The sequence below is a fragment of the Candoia aspera genome, chromosome 8 (assembly GCF_035149785.1).
Source record: "Candoia aspera isolate rCanAsp1 chromosome 8, rCanAsp1.hap2, whole genome shotgun sequence".
Lineage (NCBI taxonomy): Eukaryota > Metazoa > Chordata > Lepidosauria > Squamata > Boidae > Candoia > Candoia aspera.
Window position 1 is genome coordinate 3,119,368 of NC_086160.1, and position 22,076 is coordinate 3,141,443.

The following is a 22,076-nucleotide window of genomic DNA, read 5'->3' on the forward strand; positions in this document are numbered from 1 at the left end:
ACATTGTATTTAAATATTACATTAAATATTGCATTTTAAATATTGTATTTTAAGAGTTTTATTTCTCGGCTTTGTGGAATGCCTTAATGCACGGAACTGATTGCCCAAGTGTATTTCTTTTCCATCCCTGAGATTGAAATCCATCCATCGATGGGTTCCAGGATTGCTAAGGGGGTGGGCCGGGCCTCCCCGCCCTTCCCAATTTCACAAGCGCGAGGAGCAGGCCGGAGCGCCCGCGCTCGGAAGGGGGGGGCTTGCCCAGGGCGCGCGTTCGGCGGGCGCGAAGAGCCGAGCTACAGCCCAGTCCGGATAGGCAGCCGCGGGCTGGATTTAGGGGGTCCTGTCCAAAAGGGGACCTTTAAAGCGGAAGGGAACCTCCGAGGAGAAGACTCGGGAGGCGCCTCGCAAGCCCTCCCAGGGCAGCCAGGCTCCATCCCGTCGGCTGCCGAAGTGGCCGGCCGCAGCGCCCTTCGCAGGCGCCCAACGGCGGGGCCGGCAGAAAACCCGCAGGGCCGAGCCGCGGCGATGTCGCGGGGGGCGCTCCCCGGGAGGGGGGCCTCGCGCGCCGGGCTGCCCCAGCCAGCCCCCCGGGCTCGCCCGCCTGAGCCTCCCGGCGGCCCCCCCCCCGCGCGGCCCTTCGTCCAGGCGGGCGGCGTCCCTTGGAGCGGGCGAAGGGCGCCGCCGAACGGGGCGCGCCGGACCCGCGGCGACCTCCCGGACTTCGCAGCGCCTCGAGCGAGTCGCGGCCCCGCGGGAGCGCCTGAGGAGCGAGGCCTCCCGGGGCCCTTCCCATCGCGCCAAGCCGGGGCCGCCGCCGCCCGGCCCCTCACTCCCAGCAGCGGCGGCGCCCCCAGCTCCCCAGCGCCGCCCTCTCCCCTGCGCGCAGCCGCAGCGAGGCGGCCTCCGCCCGGCCCGGCCCGACCCTGCCGGGGCTCGAAGCCTCCGCCTCCCAAGCCGTCTCCCAGAGACGGCGGCGGCGGCAACCGATCGCGGGACGCCGAGCAGGAGGAAGGGCCGCGGCTTGGCCGGCCCCCCCGGACTCTCCCTGCCAGCCGGCGCGACTCCAGGCGAGCTGCCCTCGACGCTCTGGCGCGGCGGCGGAAGGTGGGTGCCGGGGCTTGCGGGGGACAGGCGCCTCCCAGGCGCGATCCGGCTTGCGGGGCGAGCGGCAGCCCCGCCGGCTGCTCTCGCACAGCCCGCGCACCCTGCGGCTGCAGCCACCTGCGTGGGGAAGCGCTTCGAAGGCCGCGGGCGGTAGGCCGCCCTTCACGAACTCCGCTCAAGCCGAGGTAACGTCTGGCCAGGTGCAGCTCGCGGGGTCTCCGAAGCCCCGTAACCAACATCGGCCAAGATGCTTCCTCCGTCCCGTCCTGGATTCCTCTATTTTCTGGCTTCACCTGGTAAACTGAACTGCGGAGTGAACAAAGAGTTTGCAGAGCGCTCGGAGCTAGGAAACCCCACCAGGTTAATGCTAACCAAGCTGAGGGCGAAGGCAGCTACCAGGATTTTCCCTGACCCGATTAAGTGCTTTGTGTGAACACTCCTTGTGATACTAAACTCCAAGTCAAAAATCCAGAACTGGCTATTTACTTACGTCATTTTAAACCTCCCAATCAGCAGTAGCTCACTATATATGGTGTATATTACAATATTTTTAAACTGTATATTAAAATACAATATAAATATAGAATCAGCATACAGTGAAAGTATTGTATTAAATTCAATGTATACTAAAACAACCTGAACAATAAACCATCATTACCCAGTGCAGCAAAAGTTACAGGGCAAATCCACATTCTCCTTGCCCCAATGCCACAGTGGTCCATTAACTGTTGACAGAGGACATGTCCCCTGCCATCGCCTGTATCCCATCACCCACCAATGGCTGAAGAAGCCCAAGGATGGTTTTAGGCGCTCCACTCTAGAAGTGGTGTTTTCCCTCTCGTCCCACCACCATGCAGGCAATGGAACATGTATGTGACATGTTGGTGCAACTCACTAACGTAGCTGTTTTTTTCCTGGGGTGCATGGCTGTTGCTGAGCAGCTTCCACTCCTGGAAACAGACACAGCTGCTTCAATGAGACACATCTCAGCCCTGAATATCTTGAAATACCTCCTATAAATTAAATCTGAAGCTCTGCGTAATGAATTCCAAATCACAGTGACTGAGTTCCTACCATAGTTTAAGCTAAGAAACCATCATCTGACTTAGGACACTGTGTGAACTACAGACATAATGATATATTCTAGTTTTGGTTACAGCTGTTTTCAAATGGGGGTGCTGTGCCCGGGATCCCACCCAACAGGCAGACAGGGCCAGGGCAAAAATCAAATATTATCCTATTGTACTTAAATAATTAAAACGAACTAAATACATGATGAAGTAGTTTCTCACAATGGAAGGTTTTCCCTGCTCGCAATAAGATGACAACTTTGCTGGGAGCTGGGGCTTCAGATCTTGTCTCTGTTTTATAGGGTGAATTATTTGAGGTTGGTGGAACAAAGAGGAGAAGCGACCTTGTGCAGGCGTGTATCCTCCTTTGTCCCCTTACTGACAAAGATGACGCAGACAGTGCATAAAACAGGATTCCATATGGACACCTCATACATGCTAGGAATGGCACCCCTTCAAGAACACACTTTTCTTTAGCCAAAGCTCTGGTTTTTCTAATTCAGGATTTCCCTTGGATAGTTTGATTAAAGATACAGTTCTCATGGCACAAGCAGATACATTGTTTACTCTTCAGATTCCTCCCTGGTGGAGGAAATTCCTCTGCTGCTCATGAGAACGTATGAGTGGCTGGAGTGCAGGATTCGCCTCTATTCCCTCATGGGCAAATGGAGACCCGTGCCTTTGCCCGATTTGGGTTGGTGTGCCAGTTATGGCCCAAGTGAAGCTGAGCAGACCTTGCAACAGTGACTCTTGCCATCTTTATTATGAACCTCAACTCCTGCAATGTGCTGAACATGGGGATGCCTTTGAAGACCATTCAGAAGCCTCCATTAGTTCAGAATGCAGCAGTTGGCTATTTTATTTATTGGCATATTGAACCTGGGTCTCAGGCTCCCAGTAGGCTTCCTATGAACTTCCAGATGCAATAGAACTTACCCATAAAGCCCTACTTGGTGTGACAGGCCCAAGACTGCGTCCTCCATTGAGAGTTTGCCCATCCAGCCCAGGAGCTGCTGGTGACCCCTGATTCCTGCTCAGTGTGTGCCCAGAGGTGCCCGGGCCCTGGTTTTTGGTGGCAACACCGACATTATAGAAGTGTCTCCTGGAAGAAATCCATGGCTTTCTGAGAAATGCAGCTTATTCCTTGCAACTGCAGACATTCCAAAGACTTTCCCAGGCCTGCCATTAGGACAACGGACATACCTGTTTTTCTGACACATCCTTTTCCTGATGCATCTCACTTGAAGTCTGCTTATTTCATTTATCCCATACAGGGGTTTCTGCAAGGCACGGTCGAAATTTTTAGCTATGGCTATAAAAACAAGGTTTTAGCAATAGATCAATGAGTTGGGGTTTTAAGTATATTATGTGATATCCATTAAATATTTTACTTGTTAAACTGTTTTACCTAATGTCAGACTTTGAATTATATTTGTAAGTTGCTATTTGGGCCTTTTGGCCGTAAATAAAATTGATTGATTGATTGTTGGTCAAAAAAGTCAAGGTGGTGGCTGTGAATGTGCAATCAAAGGCTCATCTCAGTTTTCTGTGTGTTCTGTGTATGACATGCATAAAAAAAGAGTTGTTGGATTTTGCTTCCTGGTGGGGCTCTTTTTTTTTAAAAATAATTTCTTACTGGCCTCATTCTTGCCATTCTGTCTTCTAAGGTCTAGATACCAGAAAAAGGCTGTGGGAGGCTGATCCTTTGTGAGAATGAGCAATACTTTGTCACCTCGCAGTAAGTGTACCCGTCAGCTGGGCTGGGGGCAGGGGCTGACATCCAGGAGTGGATTTGTCAAAATCAATAAACTAGATCAGTGCAAATTGGGTAAATATAGTAAAGTTTACTTTGTGGGTAAAACTAAGGGAACGTAGTGGGTAATGGAAGAAACTTGAAGCCTTTTCTTGCATTTTTTAATTAGACCGTTATTATATTTTTATTTTTATTTTCCTTTCCTTTGATATTCTGAAAAGGCTAAATGAAATGTACTTCAGAAATGAAAGCAGAGGTAAACCTTCCAAGTTTACAGGCTAATGGGGGAAATAGTGTCTATGGAAAAAGTCCACTGCTATTTGACCAGGGCAACTAATTTTAAAAGCAAAAAAGGCTTTGTTTACTATCTGAAAGTAGGGCATGAATAGCAAGCAGATAACTGCTAAAATGGTGCTATGCTTCTTCATATCAATAATCCAGAAGTGGGCAATCTTCAGGCCACAGGTGATCCCTAACCCTTGTTTGGCTGCCTCCAAAGCATACCCGTATTACAGTGCCAAAATTCAGTGGCAAAATGCCAAAATTTGCAATTTTCTAAAAATAAAATAAATGTGTAAATCCTTTCCTTGGCTGAATACATCTTATTTGTTTGTTTGTTCAAACCCATCCTATAAAGGCAAAACAAGGCAGGGTTTTGAATATTTCATCCTCCTCCCTCCAATGATGCCCTTGATGCAAGTCCAGCATTTTCCTTTGCTTGCTCCCTGCTATAAACTCTCTGAATTCTGTTCTTTCCACTTTTAGGGGTGTGTTTACTTTATGGTTTAGGTACAAATTTGTAACTCAGTTGTAGTTACTTGTGGAAGTTTGTCTCTCAAAACAGCTTTTTGTAGAGGAAGAGGATCTTAGCAGATTCAGACCTTATCTAATGTCCCTAAGAGTGCATTAACATCGTGTTTATTTTGTTATGCCCATCTGTGTCTGACCATTTACATCCATAAAATGACTAAGCATTGTAATCAGATAGTTCCTTTCCCCTCCGAGTATACTCTTCAATAGTTTCCCTACTCTATGAATTCCCTTGGCCAAAGTCTCTCATTTCCCGTTGTTTAATCCTTGTACACTCTTGGATTCAGAACTGGCCTTTTAACTCCAAGGCAATGTTTTAACCCACTAATCAGAGAAAAATTGTGAATAGGAAACATCTGTGGATAATGTTTTAAGGTTATTTAAATTTGACATTTATTCCCACGATACATGGAGAAAAATGAAAACATCGTGAAGTCAATTTTGCATTTTAAGTGTTGTTAAAATATTCACAGAATGTTTGCCTTTCTAGCATTTTATGAGTTTCAAATTCTTATCCAAAAGCCAGTGATGTATACATTCTACTGAATGCAAATCTTGGTTGTAGTTGTTTCATTTTAAAGAAAAAGAACAGAGATTTGCATATCATGCTTATCTAACCTTGTTGGATTCTTGGATCAGGACTCACTTGGCTTTCCTTTTCATCCTCTCTGGCTACCTTCTAAGCTAAGAGAGGTTTTCTCAGCCCTTAAATTCTGTATCCTTCCAGAGGGTTATTTCCTGATGCATTTAGGGCTATAATTTCTTGAGACCAGGAATTTAGCACAGTTATATTCATTTTTCTACCAAGTCATTCTAGAGAATCAGGTTCTTTCAGTTGATTTGGGTTGGTTTATGGAGTCCTGTTTCTTTCCACTGTTGTGCACATTTTGGTGCTTGTAGGTTTGGCTAATAAAGGTTCTGTGCTTGTGTCAGTCTGACCCCAACAAAGAACAAAGTAGGAGATGTCACTCTACTGAAGGATCCCCATTCAACCATGGTGCCTCTCAGTCTACAAACTTGGATGTGAAGACTGTTTGGGGTCTTCCTCCCCTGCTCCAGGAGGGACATTCTCTTTTGCATTAATTCTCTTGTCATCCTCTGCAAGATTTCTTAGTTGTGCCTGCCATAATTTCTCTCTAGCCAAAGCTGTTCTGAAATTTAATGCTTTTATTGCTGTAAGAAAGGTTTAGTGTCATCTCTGCTCTGCAGTGTGGTTTAGAAAGAGGCTACAATCTTCTGGCTTTCTGGATAGGCTCTTCTATGAAACTATATAGTTAAAGGATTTTGAACATCCTACAAGTCATTCAGTAACTCAGGAGTTCTCCAGCTCTTACAACTCTCTGAAATGACACATGAATGTGTGTGACTCCCTCATGAATAAAATAAATAATTCCATTGAGTTAGTACTTGGCTGTGGGACTACCAGAGATCCCCAAAGCTGTAGGAAAGAGTAAACAAAACTTTGAAAAAAAAGATAGCTAAAAACATTTCCATACTGTTTTCAAGAAAATGACGTGGACATCTCCTTGAAGGCACCATCAACCAAATTCAACTTTGAAGGAGATTTTATTGTTTATTTTTGTAATGGTGTAATTCTCTCTGTAGGTTTGCCTCCAGTTCCATCCACCTCAGGGGCAAAGTTTGCGGAGTCTTCGGTGCGAGAACGCATGAGAGAGAAATTGAAAGCTGCACGGGTGAGACCTCATAAGCCCCATTCCTTACATTGCTGGGCATAACACCTGGTTCTTTGGGGAGAGAGCACTGGGGATACCCACTAGGGGATTGCTAGTGTGTATTTGGGAAACTGTAGATGTGCAGAAGCATAAATATGTATAAATTTAAAGAAAGAAGAAAAATAATTGTAGCTCCTCAAGCATCAATTTACTTCTATGGTTGAGGGCATAGAGGAGAAAAAAGTAGAATTGCCCATCTCATTGCTTGGAGACGGAATTTTTAATTTCACATTTTTTTTTTATATCTGATTGGCTGGAGGGAGGCAAAACATCTGTTATTGCCCAAGCCTACATTTTTCTTCTTTATAATGAGCAGCTTCATTAGCAACCAGACATGATGCTGGTCCAAATTGGAATAATCAGGGAAAAGTATAGAAAAATGGAAACAGACCTAACATTGGCATGCTGGGTTTTTTTTTATGAATGTTCTAGAAACTAAGTAAGACTCTAAGGTGGTAGGAATGGGTGCTATTGGGGTTGGAAAACTCAATTTCTTGATTTTGGCCTGGCAGCTGGTCCCAAAATAGTATTTTTAGTCCTCCGTGGCAGCAAAGAAAGATTTCATGGGAGTTGGAAATGAAAAAAAAAAAGTCAGTTTTCACACAACCAAAGATGATTCACTGGAAGATTCCCATCCCTGAACAAGACCACTGCTGTCACGTGGAATGGATCACTGAAATACCTATTAAAGTTCAGATCTGTTTTCTGAAATTCTAGGTTCTTTCTTAAATGCTTTACTGATAGCCTTTTCCTTCCTGGTGTATTTCGAATGTGCTCCTTCATAATTCTCTGTGCTTTATTGTAGAGAATCATCATAATTTAAATAAGTAATTTAATATTTATTAGCAATTCCTTTTATTACTCGGAGGGAAAAAGTTAATAATTTAAGTGTTGAAATATACAGAGGTCTTTGAGACTAAAATTATATTAAAATAACTCTCATGTTAGACTAAACATCCTGAAATAGTATAATCCTGAGGTCAGGAAGCTGGGTCAAAAACCTGGATTTTCTCCTGGAAGTCTGGCAGCTTCCAGAACTTCCAAAAGTGGTTAGTTTGGGTGAGCTAGTGAGCTTTTGTGTGTACCTGATAGTTCAGAGCTAGTAGTGCAAAGTGACACATAAATAATAGTGTAAAGCAGAAAGTTCTTTCTAAAAGGATCATAATTTTCAAGAGTGGCTAAATGCTATGTTCTGCTTGAAATGCAAGCAAAAAGTTGGGATGAACTTTGGAATCTGTTCTTAATAATTTAAAGCAGAATGTGTGAGTTTTCTTTTTGATAATCTAAAGCTCAACATAGTAGTTACTAAAACTATCCCAACGTAGCAACTGCTGTGCTCTGGCCTTTTAAGAAGAACTAGGATAGTTTAAAAGTAAGGAGAATCTATCTGCAGCCCTAAGTAGTCAACACCCTGCTTTTTTCTCATTTAGGGAGGCAAAGATAATGTGTATTCCAAGATTTCAGCTACATGAGCCAGGCCAGCCTGCTTCTCCTTTTCAAGGCCCGAGTCCTGCCTGAGAACTTATGGTGGGGCAAGGAGGCAAGCTAGGTCTTGTGAGCTGGGAGCTAAGCCAGCGAAGAACATCCCACCTCCAGTAAAATGGCGGAAGTCAAGCTGGAGATGTAGATTCTGCTTGTTACCAGAATCCCTTGCAAAACTGCTTTAGATGTGCCACTGAAGACTTCTTATTTGAACAGCAGATCCTCCTTTGCTTGCCAGGTCTTCTACTGCTTCTGAAGGTCTTTTTAGTTTCAGACATGAATTGCTGTAGGTCTGTAGTTTTGGAGAAACACTAGTTCAGTCAGGGTTGCTTAGACATACAACTTTTCTCTACCCTGGAAATGAAAGGAATCTGCATGCTTCAGTAAAGAAAGGGGAAAAGCTTTGCCCTCCATCTTGCGTGCCCCTGTGGTGTCTACAGGATCTGATGCTTTTGTCAAAGTGACTAAAGCAGTATTGCGCTGTCACAGCATAAGCTCTGCCTTTTTGGACAGGTGTGTGAGTCATGATGTGTGTACAAAAATGGTGGTGCTACTCTTGTCATGCAGCACCTCTGTGCATTCTCCCATGGAAAGGAACAAGAACTCTTTTGTTCAAGATAGGAATTGAACAAGCTAAAGATGAAGGTCATTTGAGATTGAGCAAGATAATCTCTTTTTCTAACTTTGGGGTTTTGAAGGCGTTCCGCACCTCCTCCAAAGAGCATTAAGCAGTCCAGTGTTTCTGTCTGTCTTTTCTCTTCACCTGCTTAGGACAAATGCATGAGCTTCCACTGCAGAGTTAGTGATCATCTAATAACTTTTCTACCTCAGCAGGAGTTGAAACCTGGTCTCGCTTATCCAGGTCTGACACTGTTCACTGCATCGTACTTCCTTAGGTGACCTCTATCCTGTTTTGCTGGACTGCATGTTCCTTTTAGCATCGGTCCCCAGGATCTCTTCTTTTTACCCAGTTCATGTACACCTCATCCTATCTCCATTTGACTTCACTTCCTAATTCAGCTCTCTTTTTCCTTTGCTGCAACTATACTGCGTAGCTTTTATTAACAAATATAAATATACATTTCCTATATCACATTATATTCTTATTTTCGTACACAGGCACACAAGTACATATATACACTTTTGTAGCTGTATCTCTGTCTTGCATGCAGTGAGTTTTGTCTTGTCAAGCAGCTTTGCCCGCTGCGTGGGTCTTACCTTGAGCAGAACATGTGAAGAGTGCCTGTCGTGCTGTGCAAAATCAGTGCTTCACATGAGTGAGTAACTACAGCTTACTCAGTGTTGCAGAGCAAACCAGTGCCATGCTGTTTGAGTGTGTGGGAAGAAACTAAAATAATCCTCCCTCAAGAAGAAACAGACCGGTCAAATTTCGATCACGTACCTTTGTCTCCATCTAAAGTTCTAGAAAATAGGGAGGGATCTCCAATATTTTCTTCACAGAAAAAAACATCTTTATTCCTGTTTCCTGGGACCTCAGGGCATTTTATTGGAAGCTTCTTCCTGAGAAAAGTCTGAAGCCAAAGGAGGTAAATAAAGACTGGGGCTAGAGGGAGCTTGATGAACCCTTTCCCAATTTGCTTGGGTGGGGGGGGGGCGGTCTGAAGAAGGAGGCCTAGAACCTCTCATAGCCTGTTCACTCCTACACAAAACTTGTCAATTTTCTTTGGGGGAAAACAGCTCTTTAAGCTACAAGTTAAGCATGGCCCTTCTTTCAAGAAATGCAGCAGGGAAGCTCATTTTCATGGGGCCTCTGTACGTGCTTGGGCTTTTGAGCCTCAGAAAAGCCTTCTTAATTTGTTCTGCCTTGAACTGATAATCTATCCCTTCCATGGGATACAGGTGTTCCCCATTTAACTTTAAAAATGACAATGAGAGCGAGCAAGAAGTGATGGGAGTGAGGTTTCATCTTTCCTCAGCTCACCTCAGATCATGACCCAGCACTGGATGACTAAGGAACACAATAACGTATCTGCAGTTTGGAGTGGATCTTACCATCTGTTTGCTCTCTCTAAAGTTCTGGCTTACCTCAGCTGACCTTTCTTGATAGTAAAGGGGGTGGGGTCTATTGCTATGCATAAGAATATATTCTTAAAAATTTTCTGCTTTCCTCCATATATTTCCATTTTTCTCTGCTTATAAAAAATCTAATGCACATTCATCACCCTCCCCGCCACGTAAGGCATAATTAAAAATATGTCCATAGAATTGACTACACTTACTATTATTTATTATGCAGAAAATAGGAAGTCAATGTAAGTTAATTAATGCAATTTTTCTACATATACATATATATATATATATATATATTTGCAGATAGGTGATCATCAGTTGAGCGCAGTGCAAAGAAAAGAAGGCAAGGTGTCTGCAAGAGTGAAACTTCATGATATTGTCAGAAGAGGCAAACAAAAATCACAGGTGATGAGCTTTAGTCAAAGGGTATTGGGTTTTCAGGTTGTTTTGTGATTATTTAAGGCTGAATTATCAGTTTATGAATTCAGGATGGTTAAAAGAATTACTTGAGCATATATGACTGTGGAAAACAAAATAATATATGATGAGAATTGTATGTAATTGCCACTTAAATATTAGGAACTGATCCAGACACATACGTTTTATGCAGCATTAGCTGCGTTTAGCTTCCTACTTCCAGAGTTGAAAGATGAGGGGGGTGTCAGGACATGACCTCATGGCCCATAGAGCCACAGGAGGAGTTATACAGGGTGTGTGATCAACTCCAAAGTGCCCCAAATCCTGAAATACTTTTTTCCTTTCTTCCATTCATACCTATAGATACAAGTCTGCCGGTGAGTCAGATTATTCAATGTGCTCCAAAAATACGGAGTATATTTTGGTGATGAATATAAAACTCTATTGATCAGTAGTCAACTGTTCAGTTTTGTATTTCTGAATGTGCCAAAATAAACGCTCTCCAGTGTGGCTAGGGAGCAAAAGGTGATGTTTGCTCAGGGACAGTGTTACATTTTAACTCAACTTCTCTACCATTTTCAAGGTGGCCAGGAAAGATTCACGCTCCAAAAAGTCAGTAAGTAACTTAGTTATCGTTCATAATTTACAAGTGTGAGTTTTGGACACTCAGCATTTCAAGAAGGAGCCTCCAATGAAAATTGGTATACGTGTGCAGGAACTTTGCTTTTGAGAAGACTGTGTTTGAGTCGTGTAGAAATGCTTAGTTACTGTTGTAATTCTTTATCTCTGTGAAGGATAAATAGTAATAATTCTTTTTAATTCTGTTACAGAGTTTTAGCTGTAGCTCTTGACTTGCATTAAGCTATTGCATTGTGAAACTTTTTTTAAAAAATAAAATTACTTTTCCCCATTAGATTCAGACAGGTTATCCTTCTTCTGAAGAAGCCTATAATTTCTTTACTTTCGATTTCGGTCCTGAGGAAGAGAATGTAGGGGATGATGGTCAAAACAATAAAAGGAGTGCATCAGATCTAGATGACAAAGGGAAGGAGAACCAGAAATCTGCACTCAGCAATCAGGAAGAACAAGAAGAGAATGAAATGGTAATCATGCAGCAGCATGTACATATCTCTTTAGACAAACGTTCACTTGACTTACTGTATTTTGTAGTAAACAAAATGTGGAAGCTTGAAGTTAATACCATGATTCTGTTCTGTTCTGTCCTGTCCCTTGAAACACATGGGGTATCATATCTGGTTGAGACGTGAGCCCCTGAGTCCAGGAGTCCATATAATGGAGAATTTAAGCCAAAGGTTTAGACCAAATTTGTTAAGGCTAGTCATTTTCTGACACACACATCCTTTGCATCTACAGCACTCCTATTTTGAAATAAATAAAGTTATATGATTTTCACTTAGAAAATCTCTCTACTTTGAGAGAATACTTACCCTGGCATACACAGTGAGTTAACCAAGGTAATAAGTATCACACAAGGAACATCAGTAGGAAATACGGTCGCTTCTCAGTTTAGTGTAAAGATAACTCTAAAATGAATAAATTGCCCAGAAAAGACAAGAATTGTCTGATGAAAACCAGGAAGATTTGCTCAGGGTTCTCAGACTGATTCTCACCAACCAAATTAATTGCCACGTTAGCACAGAAAAGTTCTTTTCTTTCTCTCCGCTAAGATTCATGCTTCGCTCTTCACCCTGATCCAATTCACTCCTCTCCCCTTTTCATACCTGTCTTTATTCCATCATTTCTCTTCTAATCCCAAACCTTTACTAAATGTTACAAATTAGACTCTTTGTCTTGGCAAGGTCCATTTTAGTGAATAAAAGAATATGTGGAGTTCTGGCTGTTTTCCAGATTCAGTTGCCGGCCTGCCCCAGCACTTGAGGTGGATTAATCATGGCTTCTGCACCAGTGAAGCGCTGGGCCAGGTGTGGTACTCTGCCCTCTTACTCAGGCATTACGCTCTGAGGTTTAAGTTCAGGGTTTGTTTTATTGTTGGGACTTAGGAGCTTCTTCAGTAATAAGACTCTGAGGATGATCGGAAGCCTTATATTGTTTCAATTTTATTCATTTTCACAGTATAGTTGAATACAAAATATAGAAGAGATGGAATACAGAGCTTTAAAAAAGAGGAGAAACTATAAAGGTGCAGAAACAGAAAATATGCAAAGAAAGTGACTTCTGACTTTCTCCAACACAGATATAAAAGCATATTATACAAATATAATCTCTTACCATTAAGCCTTAAGAAACATTATTTCTAAAAAATCAAACCATTTAATTGTCAAAACCCAAAATCAAAATTTCAACTGTATATCTCCTTTAAAAATCTTTTGAATAATACCACATATTTGATCCCAGAATTTCTTAGCCTTTTTCACAAGTCCACCAGAGATGATAAGTTCCTTCACGAAGAGAACACAGAAGCCTTATTTTTTGATGCACATCATTTTTACATATTTCAGCAATGCTCAGGCAGGATCCATGTCAAAAATAAAAGGTCAACATGGATCATGGATGCCGCTTGTAAGTTACTCTTAGGATAAGCATGTATGTTTGTTTATAATGAAACGTACAAGTTTAGGCTTAACGGCTGTGTTAAAATACTGCCTGAAATTGTAATCAGTACTATTGACCCATGGTCTGATTTGGTACAGTACAGTTTCCTAGAGATAGTCCTCAAACAGCAAGTGTAAGCTTTCTGATAAAGATGATTCTTTAATCCACAGATTGGTTGAAAATAATTTTCTTTGCAAAGATTCTTACTTATGATTGCAAATCTGTGAAATACAGTTCTGCCCTTGAGTTCTGACACATTTATGTGATAAATACAGGATGAAGGGGAGCATCTTTTCCATGATAAAGAGGATGATGGCATATTTCTTATAGAACAGACATGCCAAGATGTCTTTGAAGTTAGACCTGCAGAATATGAAAGCTATTCTGGACGGGTGCAGAAAGAGAAAGATTGTTTGTTTGTTCCCAGCATGCTAAGAGGTATGTTTGGTGGAATTATTTTGAGCTTTTGTGTGATATAGATTAATTTATCATATATGATATATGTATATTTTTGATTATGGACTATAGTTGAAGAGAACAACCTTGGTTTATAATATAGTAATTCTGAAATGCCTCTAGATGGGTGACTTGTCCAATGTTTTACCAAGCAACATCCATTTCTTTATTGTTAAGGTGTGCCGGTTTGTGTGTTTGTGCCTTTGAGTGACTCCTTTTTTAAAATAATAATTTTTATTGAGGTTTACAGATACAAAGATTAAAAAAAACTTAACACAAACTAAGAAAAAGAAAAATAAAAAATAAAAAGTGCAGAGAAAAAGTAAAAAATAAAGAAAAAAGATATATAAAGAAACGACTTCCCCTTTCATCAAGACAAGTACAAACAATTTCAGTAACTTCCTAGCTTCTCTGATGAGTCAGTCTTGACTCCTGGTGACTGCCTGGATAAGTCCCTGCAGTTTTCTTGGCAACCTTTTTTGGAAGTGGTTTGCCAAAAAAAAAAAAAGCTGCAGGGACTTGTCCAGGCAATTGCCAGTAGCAGTAGTGGGAATCGTAGTAGTAGTAAGCCTCTCTGTCTCTTCCTTTTAGTGCCTCCCTCTCTGAAGGTGCCTGAAAATATGCAGCCACGGTACCTTGAGGATGAAGGTCTCTACACAGGAGAACGTCCCGTTGTGTCATTGTCCAACCAAAACATTGTAGAGAACAGGATACTCAGGCAGGAACAGGTATGGTGCCTCATGCAGGTTGCTGATAAAGAGACTATTTAAAGAGGAGGAGGAGGAAGAGGAGGAGCAATGCAAAAAGATCTGTTGTATATGATCTTAGAGAAGTTTGCTTCTGGGGGAAGTTGTTTCTTCTCTGGTACGCGCAATTCTATGATGGAGAAATATTTTAATTCATTTATAAATTGGAAAACTAATTGACATGGGAGCAAATTGATTATGTGGGAATTATAGCTGTTTATGCTAACAATAATGAAGATACTGTACAATATCTCATAGGGACAAACGGATTTACACTGCCTTTGTGAGACTAGATTTCTTCACGAGGAAGAACCTTACAGACTAGCACATTTATTTTTGCATAAAACGGAGGAGTTGTTTGCTGCGTTGATTGCTGTGTTGCAGATGTTGTTTGAAGGCAGCTTGGTTCCTATTTAATGCACAAGTATGTTGCCTATCCTTCTTTTAGTAATGGGATCCAGTAGGAAGGAATGGCTGGTGGGAATTGAAGGTGTAATTAATACTGGACAACCCTTCATTTAAGAAACATCAACGCACTCTACATGCCAGTAATAATCAATGCAATAAAAATAGCAACACAATTGAAAGCGGTAGAAGCACTAAAGCCAATACTTATTTAGGAAATAACCATAATAGTAGTTGATCAACATTCCTATTTCCCATTACATTAAAAAAAAAATAAAATGAGATTTTTTAAAAAATCAGGTAAGGCTGGAGCCAAGGATTAATTTCCTGTAGTTCATCGGCCTTTCATTTTCTAAAGAACGGTATGATTTTAAGATACTTCTAGCAATATTAAAAACGTTTTATTTCCTCTTTTTTTGCAGTTGAAAAAGTGGTTTGGAGATGACGGTCAAATTTTGGCATTGCCCAATCCAATTAAACAATCCCTTACTAGACCTCCGTTATTTCTCACAAAGGGAGACCAGGAGTCAGACCTTGTGACCTTTTATAAAAAGGTAAGTTGGTTGTTGCATGTTAGATGCCTCAGTGGCTGGATAAAGATCAGCCCTGAATTGTTAGTTCAGCATCCACTGCTCCGTTAATTTCCTCCTGTCAGCCAACAACCATAGACAAGGAGGGCAAGAAGCTGGGTATAAACCCTTTTTCTTTAGGGGTGCTCTCTCTCTGCATAACCAACCACCAAGCAAGCCCAACAAAATATCTTCTCCAACGGAAATGGTAGCTCCATTCTAACCCCATTTGCCAGATGCGAAAGGTCAGCTTGTCCAGGCTGAGACAGAACATTTTGCTAAACAGGAGCATAACAGGCACTTGATTCTGCAGCCAAGGTTCTGTATTGTCCATTTATGGCCTCATTCCATGGCCAAAGTTAAGATCAAGGGCTTCCTTTTCCACGAAAATGCTTATTTTAGTACTGAGACTGATAACACCCTGGACAGGGCCTAGAACCTAGTATACATCGAGCAAATAGCCTTACTTTAACATTTGCCTGTGATCCTGTTTCCTTCTTGAGAGACCACCACCTTTTTGAACAAGAAAGAGGTCACGTTCAGAGGTTCTTGATGAATGTCAGTATCGCCTCATCCTGTTTAACAGATCCTTAGGCATCAGGTGATATTTATTCCTGGTTTGTTAATCTTTGGTTTAGTTAACTGGGATTGTTATGTCTAAAAAAGAGCTGAAAACTCATGAAAAAACCCAAAATTAGTTGCTATGTATTATCCAATATATTCCTCTGAAGTCTTACTCTGTCTTACCCCTGAGTACATATACCTCCTTAATTTTCATTTTAGGCCATAAAAATGAGACTTGCCAACCAGTACATTGTCGGAAATGATGACCCACAAGGTTGCTTTCAGTTGGATGTTGATATTTCCGGGTTAATATTCACGCATCACCCTTGCTTTAGCCGTGAACATGTCCTAGCAGCAAAACTGGCTCAGTTGTTTGACCAGTACCTGTCCAGAAAACAGAGAAATCTTACTAAACTCCTTACAGATAAGGTAACTTCACTACTTTTCTTCATTTTAGAAATGTATCAATAAAATAGAAATAGTCATTTTTGTAGAATGTTGCAGAAAAGCGTGTATCATATTCACTGATTCACTGGCTCAGCTGTGATATTATGGGATGTATGTAAAGATTCTGATTTATAATAGCAAAACACTCTGAATGAAGGAGAATCTAGTTTTGTATACTTGATTGGCTATAAATATTTGGGCAGATTTAATCAACTAAAGTCTTTCAATCTGAGCTCAATATACTCAATATTTGTTTAGCTTAGGGTATTTCTGTGCCAGTTTTCTACAATGGATTGTGCCAAAACTGACTCACATCAAACATGACAGATCAAAATACAGCCTCAAGCCAGTTAATTATAAACTGTATAACAAATTGAAATGGAACAAAACCAAGTAGTCCCATCCAATATTACAATTATTTGATACAGCTCTCAAATTTATGGTAAATAATGCCTAACCCAACTTCGGCTGTTAATTATTTTCTTGCTATGCTCTACAAGTCATACCAGTTTTGTGGCAGGGTCTTTGCCAAAAGGCATTTGAGAAGGACAGGTCTCTAGAATGTTGTCAAACAGCATGTTTCTTTTAGCATGGAGAATCATAGAATCCTAGTGTCGGAAGGGACCTTGGAGGTCATCTAGTCTGACCCTCTGCCCAGCACAGGAATATTCACACCATCCCAGACAAATGACTGTCCAATCTTTGCTTGAAAACCTCCAGTGATGGGACCCAGAACTTCATGAGGCAGGCTGAAACATGATAATATATATTCTGTCCTGTAAAATAAAATATGCTGAATATTCTATCTTTGAAGTGCTATTAAAATAGGGATAAATAAACACTCGAATGATATTAATTAATTAATTGAATTGAATTCTGAAGAGCTTTAAATACCAAGTTTGTTCTGAGTGAATAATTCAGTGTCTTCTTTGCTTTCAGTGGTTTGATTGATGGATGAATTGGGTTGTATTTATAAACCAAGGGAATCAGGATTGGGAAAAATACAGTTTACAGTTTATAATAAAAGCAAGAATAAAAGCCAGACAACAATACTGTAATATAATAAACTGTCAAAAAAGAACTTATTTCCCATGTTCTCTCCAGGTTTATTTTGGAGAATGTTTTTGGCATTTTTTATAGAAAAGCAGGTTTATCAACGTTGCTAGTAATAAGGAAGAATACAGTGGTTTAATATAATTGTGCAGTTGGATCATATTAATGTTTTAAAGCTTATTCTAGCTTCATGCTCTCAGAAACGCTTTACAGAATATTTTGGAGACTGCCGAAAGTGGAATTCCAAACCTAGTAGTCCAACAAAGCATAACTGAATATAAGCTTGAAATAAGGTGAGTAGGTGAAAAGTCGCTGCATTGTTCATTCTGTAAGTTTAAAAAAGTTATCCAGCTCGATGTATGAAAAAGTGGTTCTTGGAAAGTAACTGGGTCGTGCTCTAATAAAAGGCAGTGAACTGCCTTGATGGGAATTTTGTAAGAATCCCTTTTTCCATGAGGCATTTCAGGTATTTGTTTTGTAAGGTGGACGTCTTGTTTAATTGTAAAGTACTTAATGCCCAGCCAGTAGGAGGTTTGTGGCTCTTTCCCAAGTCCCTTTGTGTGGGATCCGCTGTGACAAAAAGCCTTTTCTATACTGCCCTTTTCTTCTTCAGGGCCATTCCTGGAAGTTAGGTGGGCTACTAGAGCGGGAGGAGGAAGGGAGTGCTGTGGGGACAGATCAGATGGGACGGCCTGCCAGACCTTCAGGGTAGACCAAACTAGGAAACCAAAGTCATGCAGGCCAACAGGACTATTATTATGAGGCTACAGTAACAATATGGCAAGTCTGAATGTGCTTCCCCCTTTCCCCCTTTCATGTTCATGAGAAAGCATTCATGAGATGCTTTCTCAGGTGACAGTTCTGGCCCGGACTCAGGTTTCTTTTATCTGTTGCCTTGGCTGCGGCTCTTCCTCCTGTTCTTCAGGGTTATTCCTTCTGCCCATTGCACTGCCTCCTATGAGCGCTGAAACTCCCGGGCCACATCCAATGTGTTCTAAAGATTTCTCCAGTCTTCAGGGAAGCCATGGGGGAAATGTGGGAATGGGAAGTGATGGCTCTGCTTCACTGGTAGTTTCTGCTCAAGTAAAATGGCTCCATGCTTCTGTAGACAGAGCTGCTCAGCTTGGCTGCAACTGTATTGCTCCGTTGACCCATCCACAGGGGACCTATTTCATTATATACTCAGAAAAATAATTTGCATCCTGCTGGCAAACTGGTCATTAAATGATTTGGGATTTGATAAACTGACCTGCTACCGTTACTTTAAATCAGTGGTTCTCAACCTTGGCAACTTTAAGATGTGTGGACTTCAACTCCCACAATTCCCCAGCCAGGTGGATAGGGAATTCTGGGAGTTGAAGTCCACAAGTCTTAAAGTTGCCAAGGTTGAGAAGTACTACTTTAAATGATAAAAATATATCGCTTCAGTAGGGATCTTCCTAATGGCATTGTTCTCTTAGCACAATGTAATTTCTGTGCCTGAATTTTCCACTAAAATTGGTAAGAGCTGCACATATTTTATGGGCTAGATTACAACCACTGCTATTAATTTGTTTTAATCATGCCATCAGTCGTTTTAATCAAATCATCATGCCATCAATCTTTTTAATCAAATCATCAATCAATTGATTTGATCTGTAATTTCTGGGGGAAAAATGTAATTTATAGCCACCTGGTAAAACTTAAGCTTCATAAATAAAGGAAACTGCCTGTAGTGTGATGCAGTGTTAGATGAGACATATTGAAGTTTAAATCCATCACTCATAAAACTCGGTGGATGATCAGCCCCTTCTTGGCACCCACTTGGCAAAGGACCGAGATATCTGAGGGATTGCCTGTCTCCCATAGTGTCTGGATGTCCTCTGTGCTCCAGTAGAGCCGCCTTCTCTGTCACTGAACCTGGATTTTGGAATTGCAACCCTCTGGCGATCTGTAAGGCCCCCACCATGCCCATCTTCAGGCTTTCCTTATAAACCTGTTTTTCCCCCCAGGCCTTGGGGTAAGATGGATAGAAGGGCTTCCTGAGTTGGTGGGGGATTTAGATAGATGGCTTTGTTCCCTGGAACAGGCATTGTTTTATGGAAGGAAGTTGTTCTTTGTATGGAACTGTTCTTTTAATTCTGTGAAGCTTCCCAGAGTCATTTGGAATTGAGTGGCCTATTAACTTAATAAACTAATAAATGAATAGACAAAACTTAGCTCACGGGTTGATAATAGAGATAAAGTGGATAAAGGGTAGGGAGGGAGTACAGAAAGAATCATATATGCTGTCCTAGTCTTTACATCTTAAATAGTTCTGTATGTTTATTACTTATTGCATTAACAGCTATTTATCTGGTCACTTGCGGTACAATGACCAGATAAAAATATGTATGATAATCAACACTTAAATTAGGATTGTGTTTTTAAAAAATGGGATTATTTGTATATTTCAACACAGGTGCAGAAGTATCTGATTACAGCATTTTCAAAGGAGAGAATATTCACAAACTCTCACAAATGGGTACAGATACCAGGGTCTGAAGAAGAACAACCTGGAGAGAAGATTATAATTGCTTGAAAAAGAGGAATCTTAAAAAGAATTTAATTCAAATTAGAGCATTACAACTGACTGATTATAGTCACCTTTCAATATTGCTAACTTTGTTACTTGACATATATTAATCTACATATTTGTTCCCTCTAATGAAATGTCTATATTCTTGGGCAGGAAAACAAGAAGACTTCGTGATAATGAGCAAGAAAAAGATCGAGCATTGCTAAAAGCCATGATCAAAGTGTGGAAAGAAATCAAATCCCTGCGTGATTTTCAGAAGTTCCTTAACACACCCCTGAAGCTCTACTTGAGAAAGTATGTGTTTCCAGGAATTACATTGTTTGGTATATTAAATATAGGACTTTCATGCTTACCTCTAAGGCTTAGATCTCATTGAGGTGGTATAGTTCTGCGTTGTTTCAGCTTGAAGACAGAAAGTTACATGACTGAATACTTTTCCAGAACAAGAAGTTAAAAATTCCTCCAGATGGAAAACTAGCTCTGGCCAAGTTGGGCTGGAAATTCTTTCTGCCACCCAAGTCACCAAAAAATTGGCCAAGGGGTTGAATTTTAATAGAAGCAACAGTTAAGCATCCTAGTTGCACCCTAGACTGACTGTACGCACCGCCATACACCAGAAGCTAGTAAAGAGCTAGCCTAGTAAAACTCACAGGGTGGTTGTGGGAATATAATGAAGAGCGATCCCCCAAAAGCTGTCTTGAGCTCTTGGGGAAAAAGGCAAGTAATAAAACTAACCTCCATCCCCCCCGAATCTAAAACACAGCCTGTAACACCAGAACAAATATACTTATTTGCCTGCAAAGTTGAAGAAACCCAGTAAAATAGTTGTTTGTATATATGTAGGCTGATATTTCAACAGTGGAAGTTTTACTCATTTTATATGGACATCTGTAATATGCACGCACACTTTTCCATTTGACGGCCTCTCGGAGGGAAAAAAACAATACATGGGAACAAGGTTGCAGCCCCAAGGTGACTTCTCAAGAATATTTAATTGCAGCAAAAAGCTTACCTACCAGGCAGAGAGCAGTCCTTTTCTTCCATATAAAATGATTCTCAGTTGTGCAAGGTGTGTTTAGTTGACCCTCCTCTCACTCCTGTCCTCTCCTCAATGAGCTACAACAGTGATGGAACTTGGCTTGAGAAACATGTCTTTCTCTCATGACCTGGCACAATGTAAAAGCTGATTTTTGGATGTCGGGGCATCTGAAACAGCTTTGAATTAAATGCCTGATTTTGCCCCAAGCTCAGGACAAAATGCTAGTATGGAAGGTGTCCTACAGTTATTTGAAGTCAGAACATTTCATGTTCAGAAGGTATCCTTTTGGAAAGTATTCTTTTGGAATACTTGTTCCATCCTTACCTCACAATACTTCGTAGTTACCTAAGATAACCTAGGTAACATGCAGAACATACACTTGGTATCCTGTGGGGTATCATCAACCCATCAGTCAGTCAAGGATAGCTAAATCTGCAGGCGAAGAAATAGTTCAACATTTCTGTAACTCTTTCGTTTCCCTTCAAGCATTTGCAAGAAGGAATCAATGCCTGGGTCATTATGGGATTGGGATCCACAATGTTCCTATTTCAAAGTTGTGATCCTATCCGTTTTACTTGCTGGAGGCTGCTGGGGATTGCGTATGCTACTTACATAAGGAGGGAGAATTAATCAGGGGAGCTCCCTATCCTCATGATGAAACAGCAGTTTTGTTAAATTTAGTAGATTTGATTCTCTGTTAATACCGGGAAGCAAAATTGATTAGAGAAGAACCCAAGAACCAAAGGGACTGTGAAAGGACTGGGGTGCCTCTTAATTTTGCCTCTCATAAAGCATTAGTGGGCAGGAAAGAATAAAATTCCTTGGGGGGAAAAGGGCGACATAAAATGCACAGGAATGAAGGATTGATAGTTCATGCCTGTGCTTCTTTCAAGAAAGAAGGTTGGGCAGGAGTGACAAACCAGGATAGCAACTGGGACAGAGAACCTTTCTGGCTCGTATTTCTCCCACTTTCTGCACTCACTATTTTGTAGAGTCAACACACACATTCTGGATGCAGCCAACACTGTATTATACTCCAGAATATTCCTTCCTGCGTCCAGCTATTTTGTATACGTGCAAATCCGGTGAACATTTTTTCAGGATGTATGATTTTTGAAGTAATACTGAAAAGTCTTTCCAGTGTTATACCTGCAGTTCCTTACATATGTATCTGCTTTCCTACTCAGATTACTTTAGTTGGATTGAGTATCCCTTTTACCAACAGAGCAGAGGCCCCTTGGAGAATGCCAACCCACTGGCTAGGAT

At 41.3% G+C, this 22,076-nt stretch overlaps 1 protein-coding gene across 2 annotated transcripts in view; it reads left to right on the forward strand.

Annotated features, from left to right (window-relative positions):
* The first annotated feature begins 3,853 nt into the window (after positions 1-3,853).
* CC2D2A (coiled-coil and C2 domain containing 2A) overlaps positions 3,854-22,076 on the forward strand; it is a 53,683-nt gene continuing 35,460 nt past the window's right edge. For both annotated transcript variants that reach the window (XM_063309622.1, XM_063309623.1), the window contains exons 1-10: positions 3,854-3,912; positions 6,343-6,431; positions 10,287-10,388; positions 11,315-11,503; positions 13,250-13,412; positions 14,022-14,158; positions 15,004-15,135; positions 15,934-16,143; positions 17,401-17,507; positions 19,925-20,065. In XM_063309622.1, the coding sequence (XP_063165692.1) occupies positions 3,888-3,912; positions 6,343-6,431; positions 10,287-10,388; positions 11,315-11,503; positions 13,250-13,412; positions 14,022-14,158; positions 15,004-15,135; positions 15,934-16,143; positions 17,401-17,507; positions 19,925-20,065 (1,295 nt within the window). In that variant the 5' untranslated portion in view covers positions 3,854-3,887. The remainder of the gene's footprint in view (positions 3,913-6,342; positions 6,432-10,286; positions 10,389-11,314; positions 11,504-13,249; positions 13,413-14,021; positions 14,159-15,003; positions 15,136-15,933; positions 16,144-17,400; positions 17,508-19,924; positions 20,066-22,076) is intronic.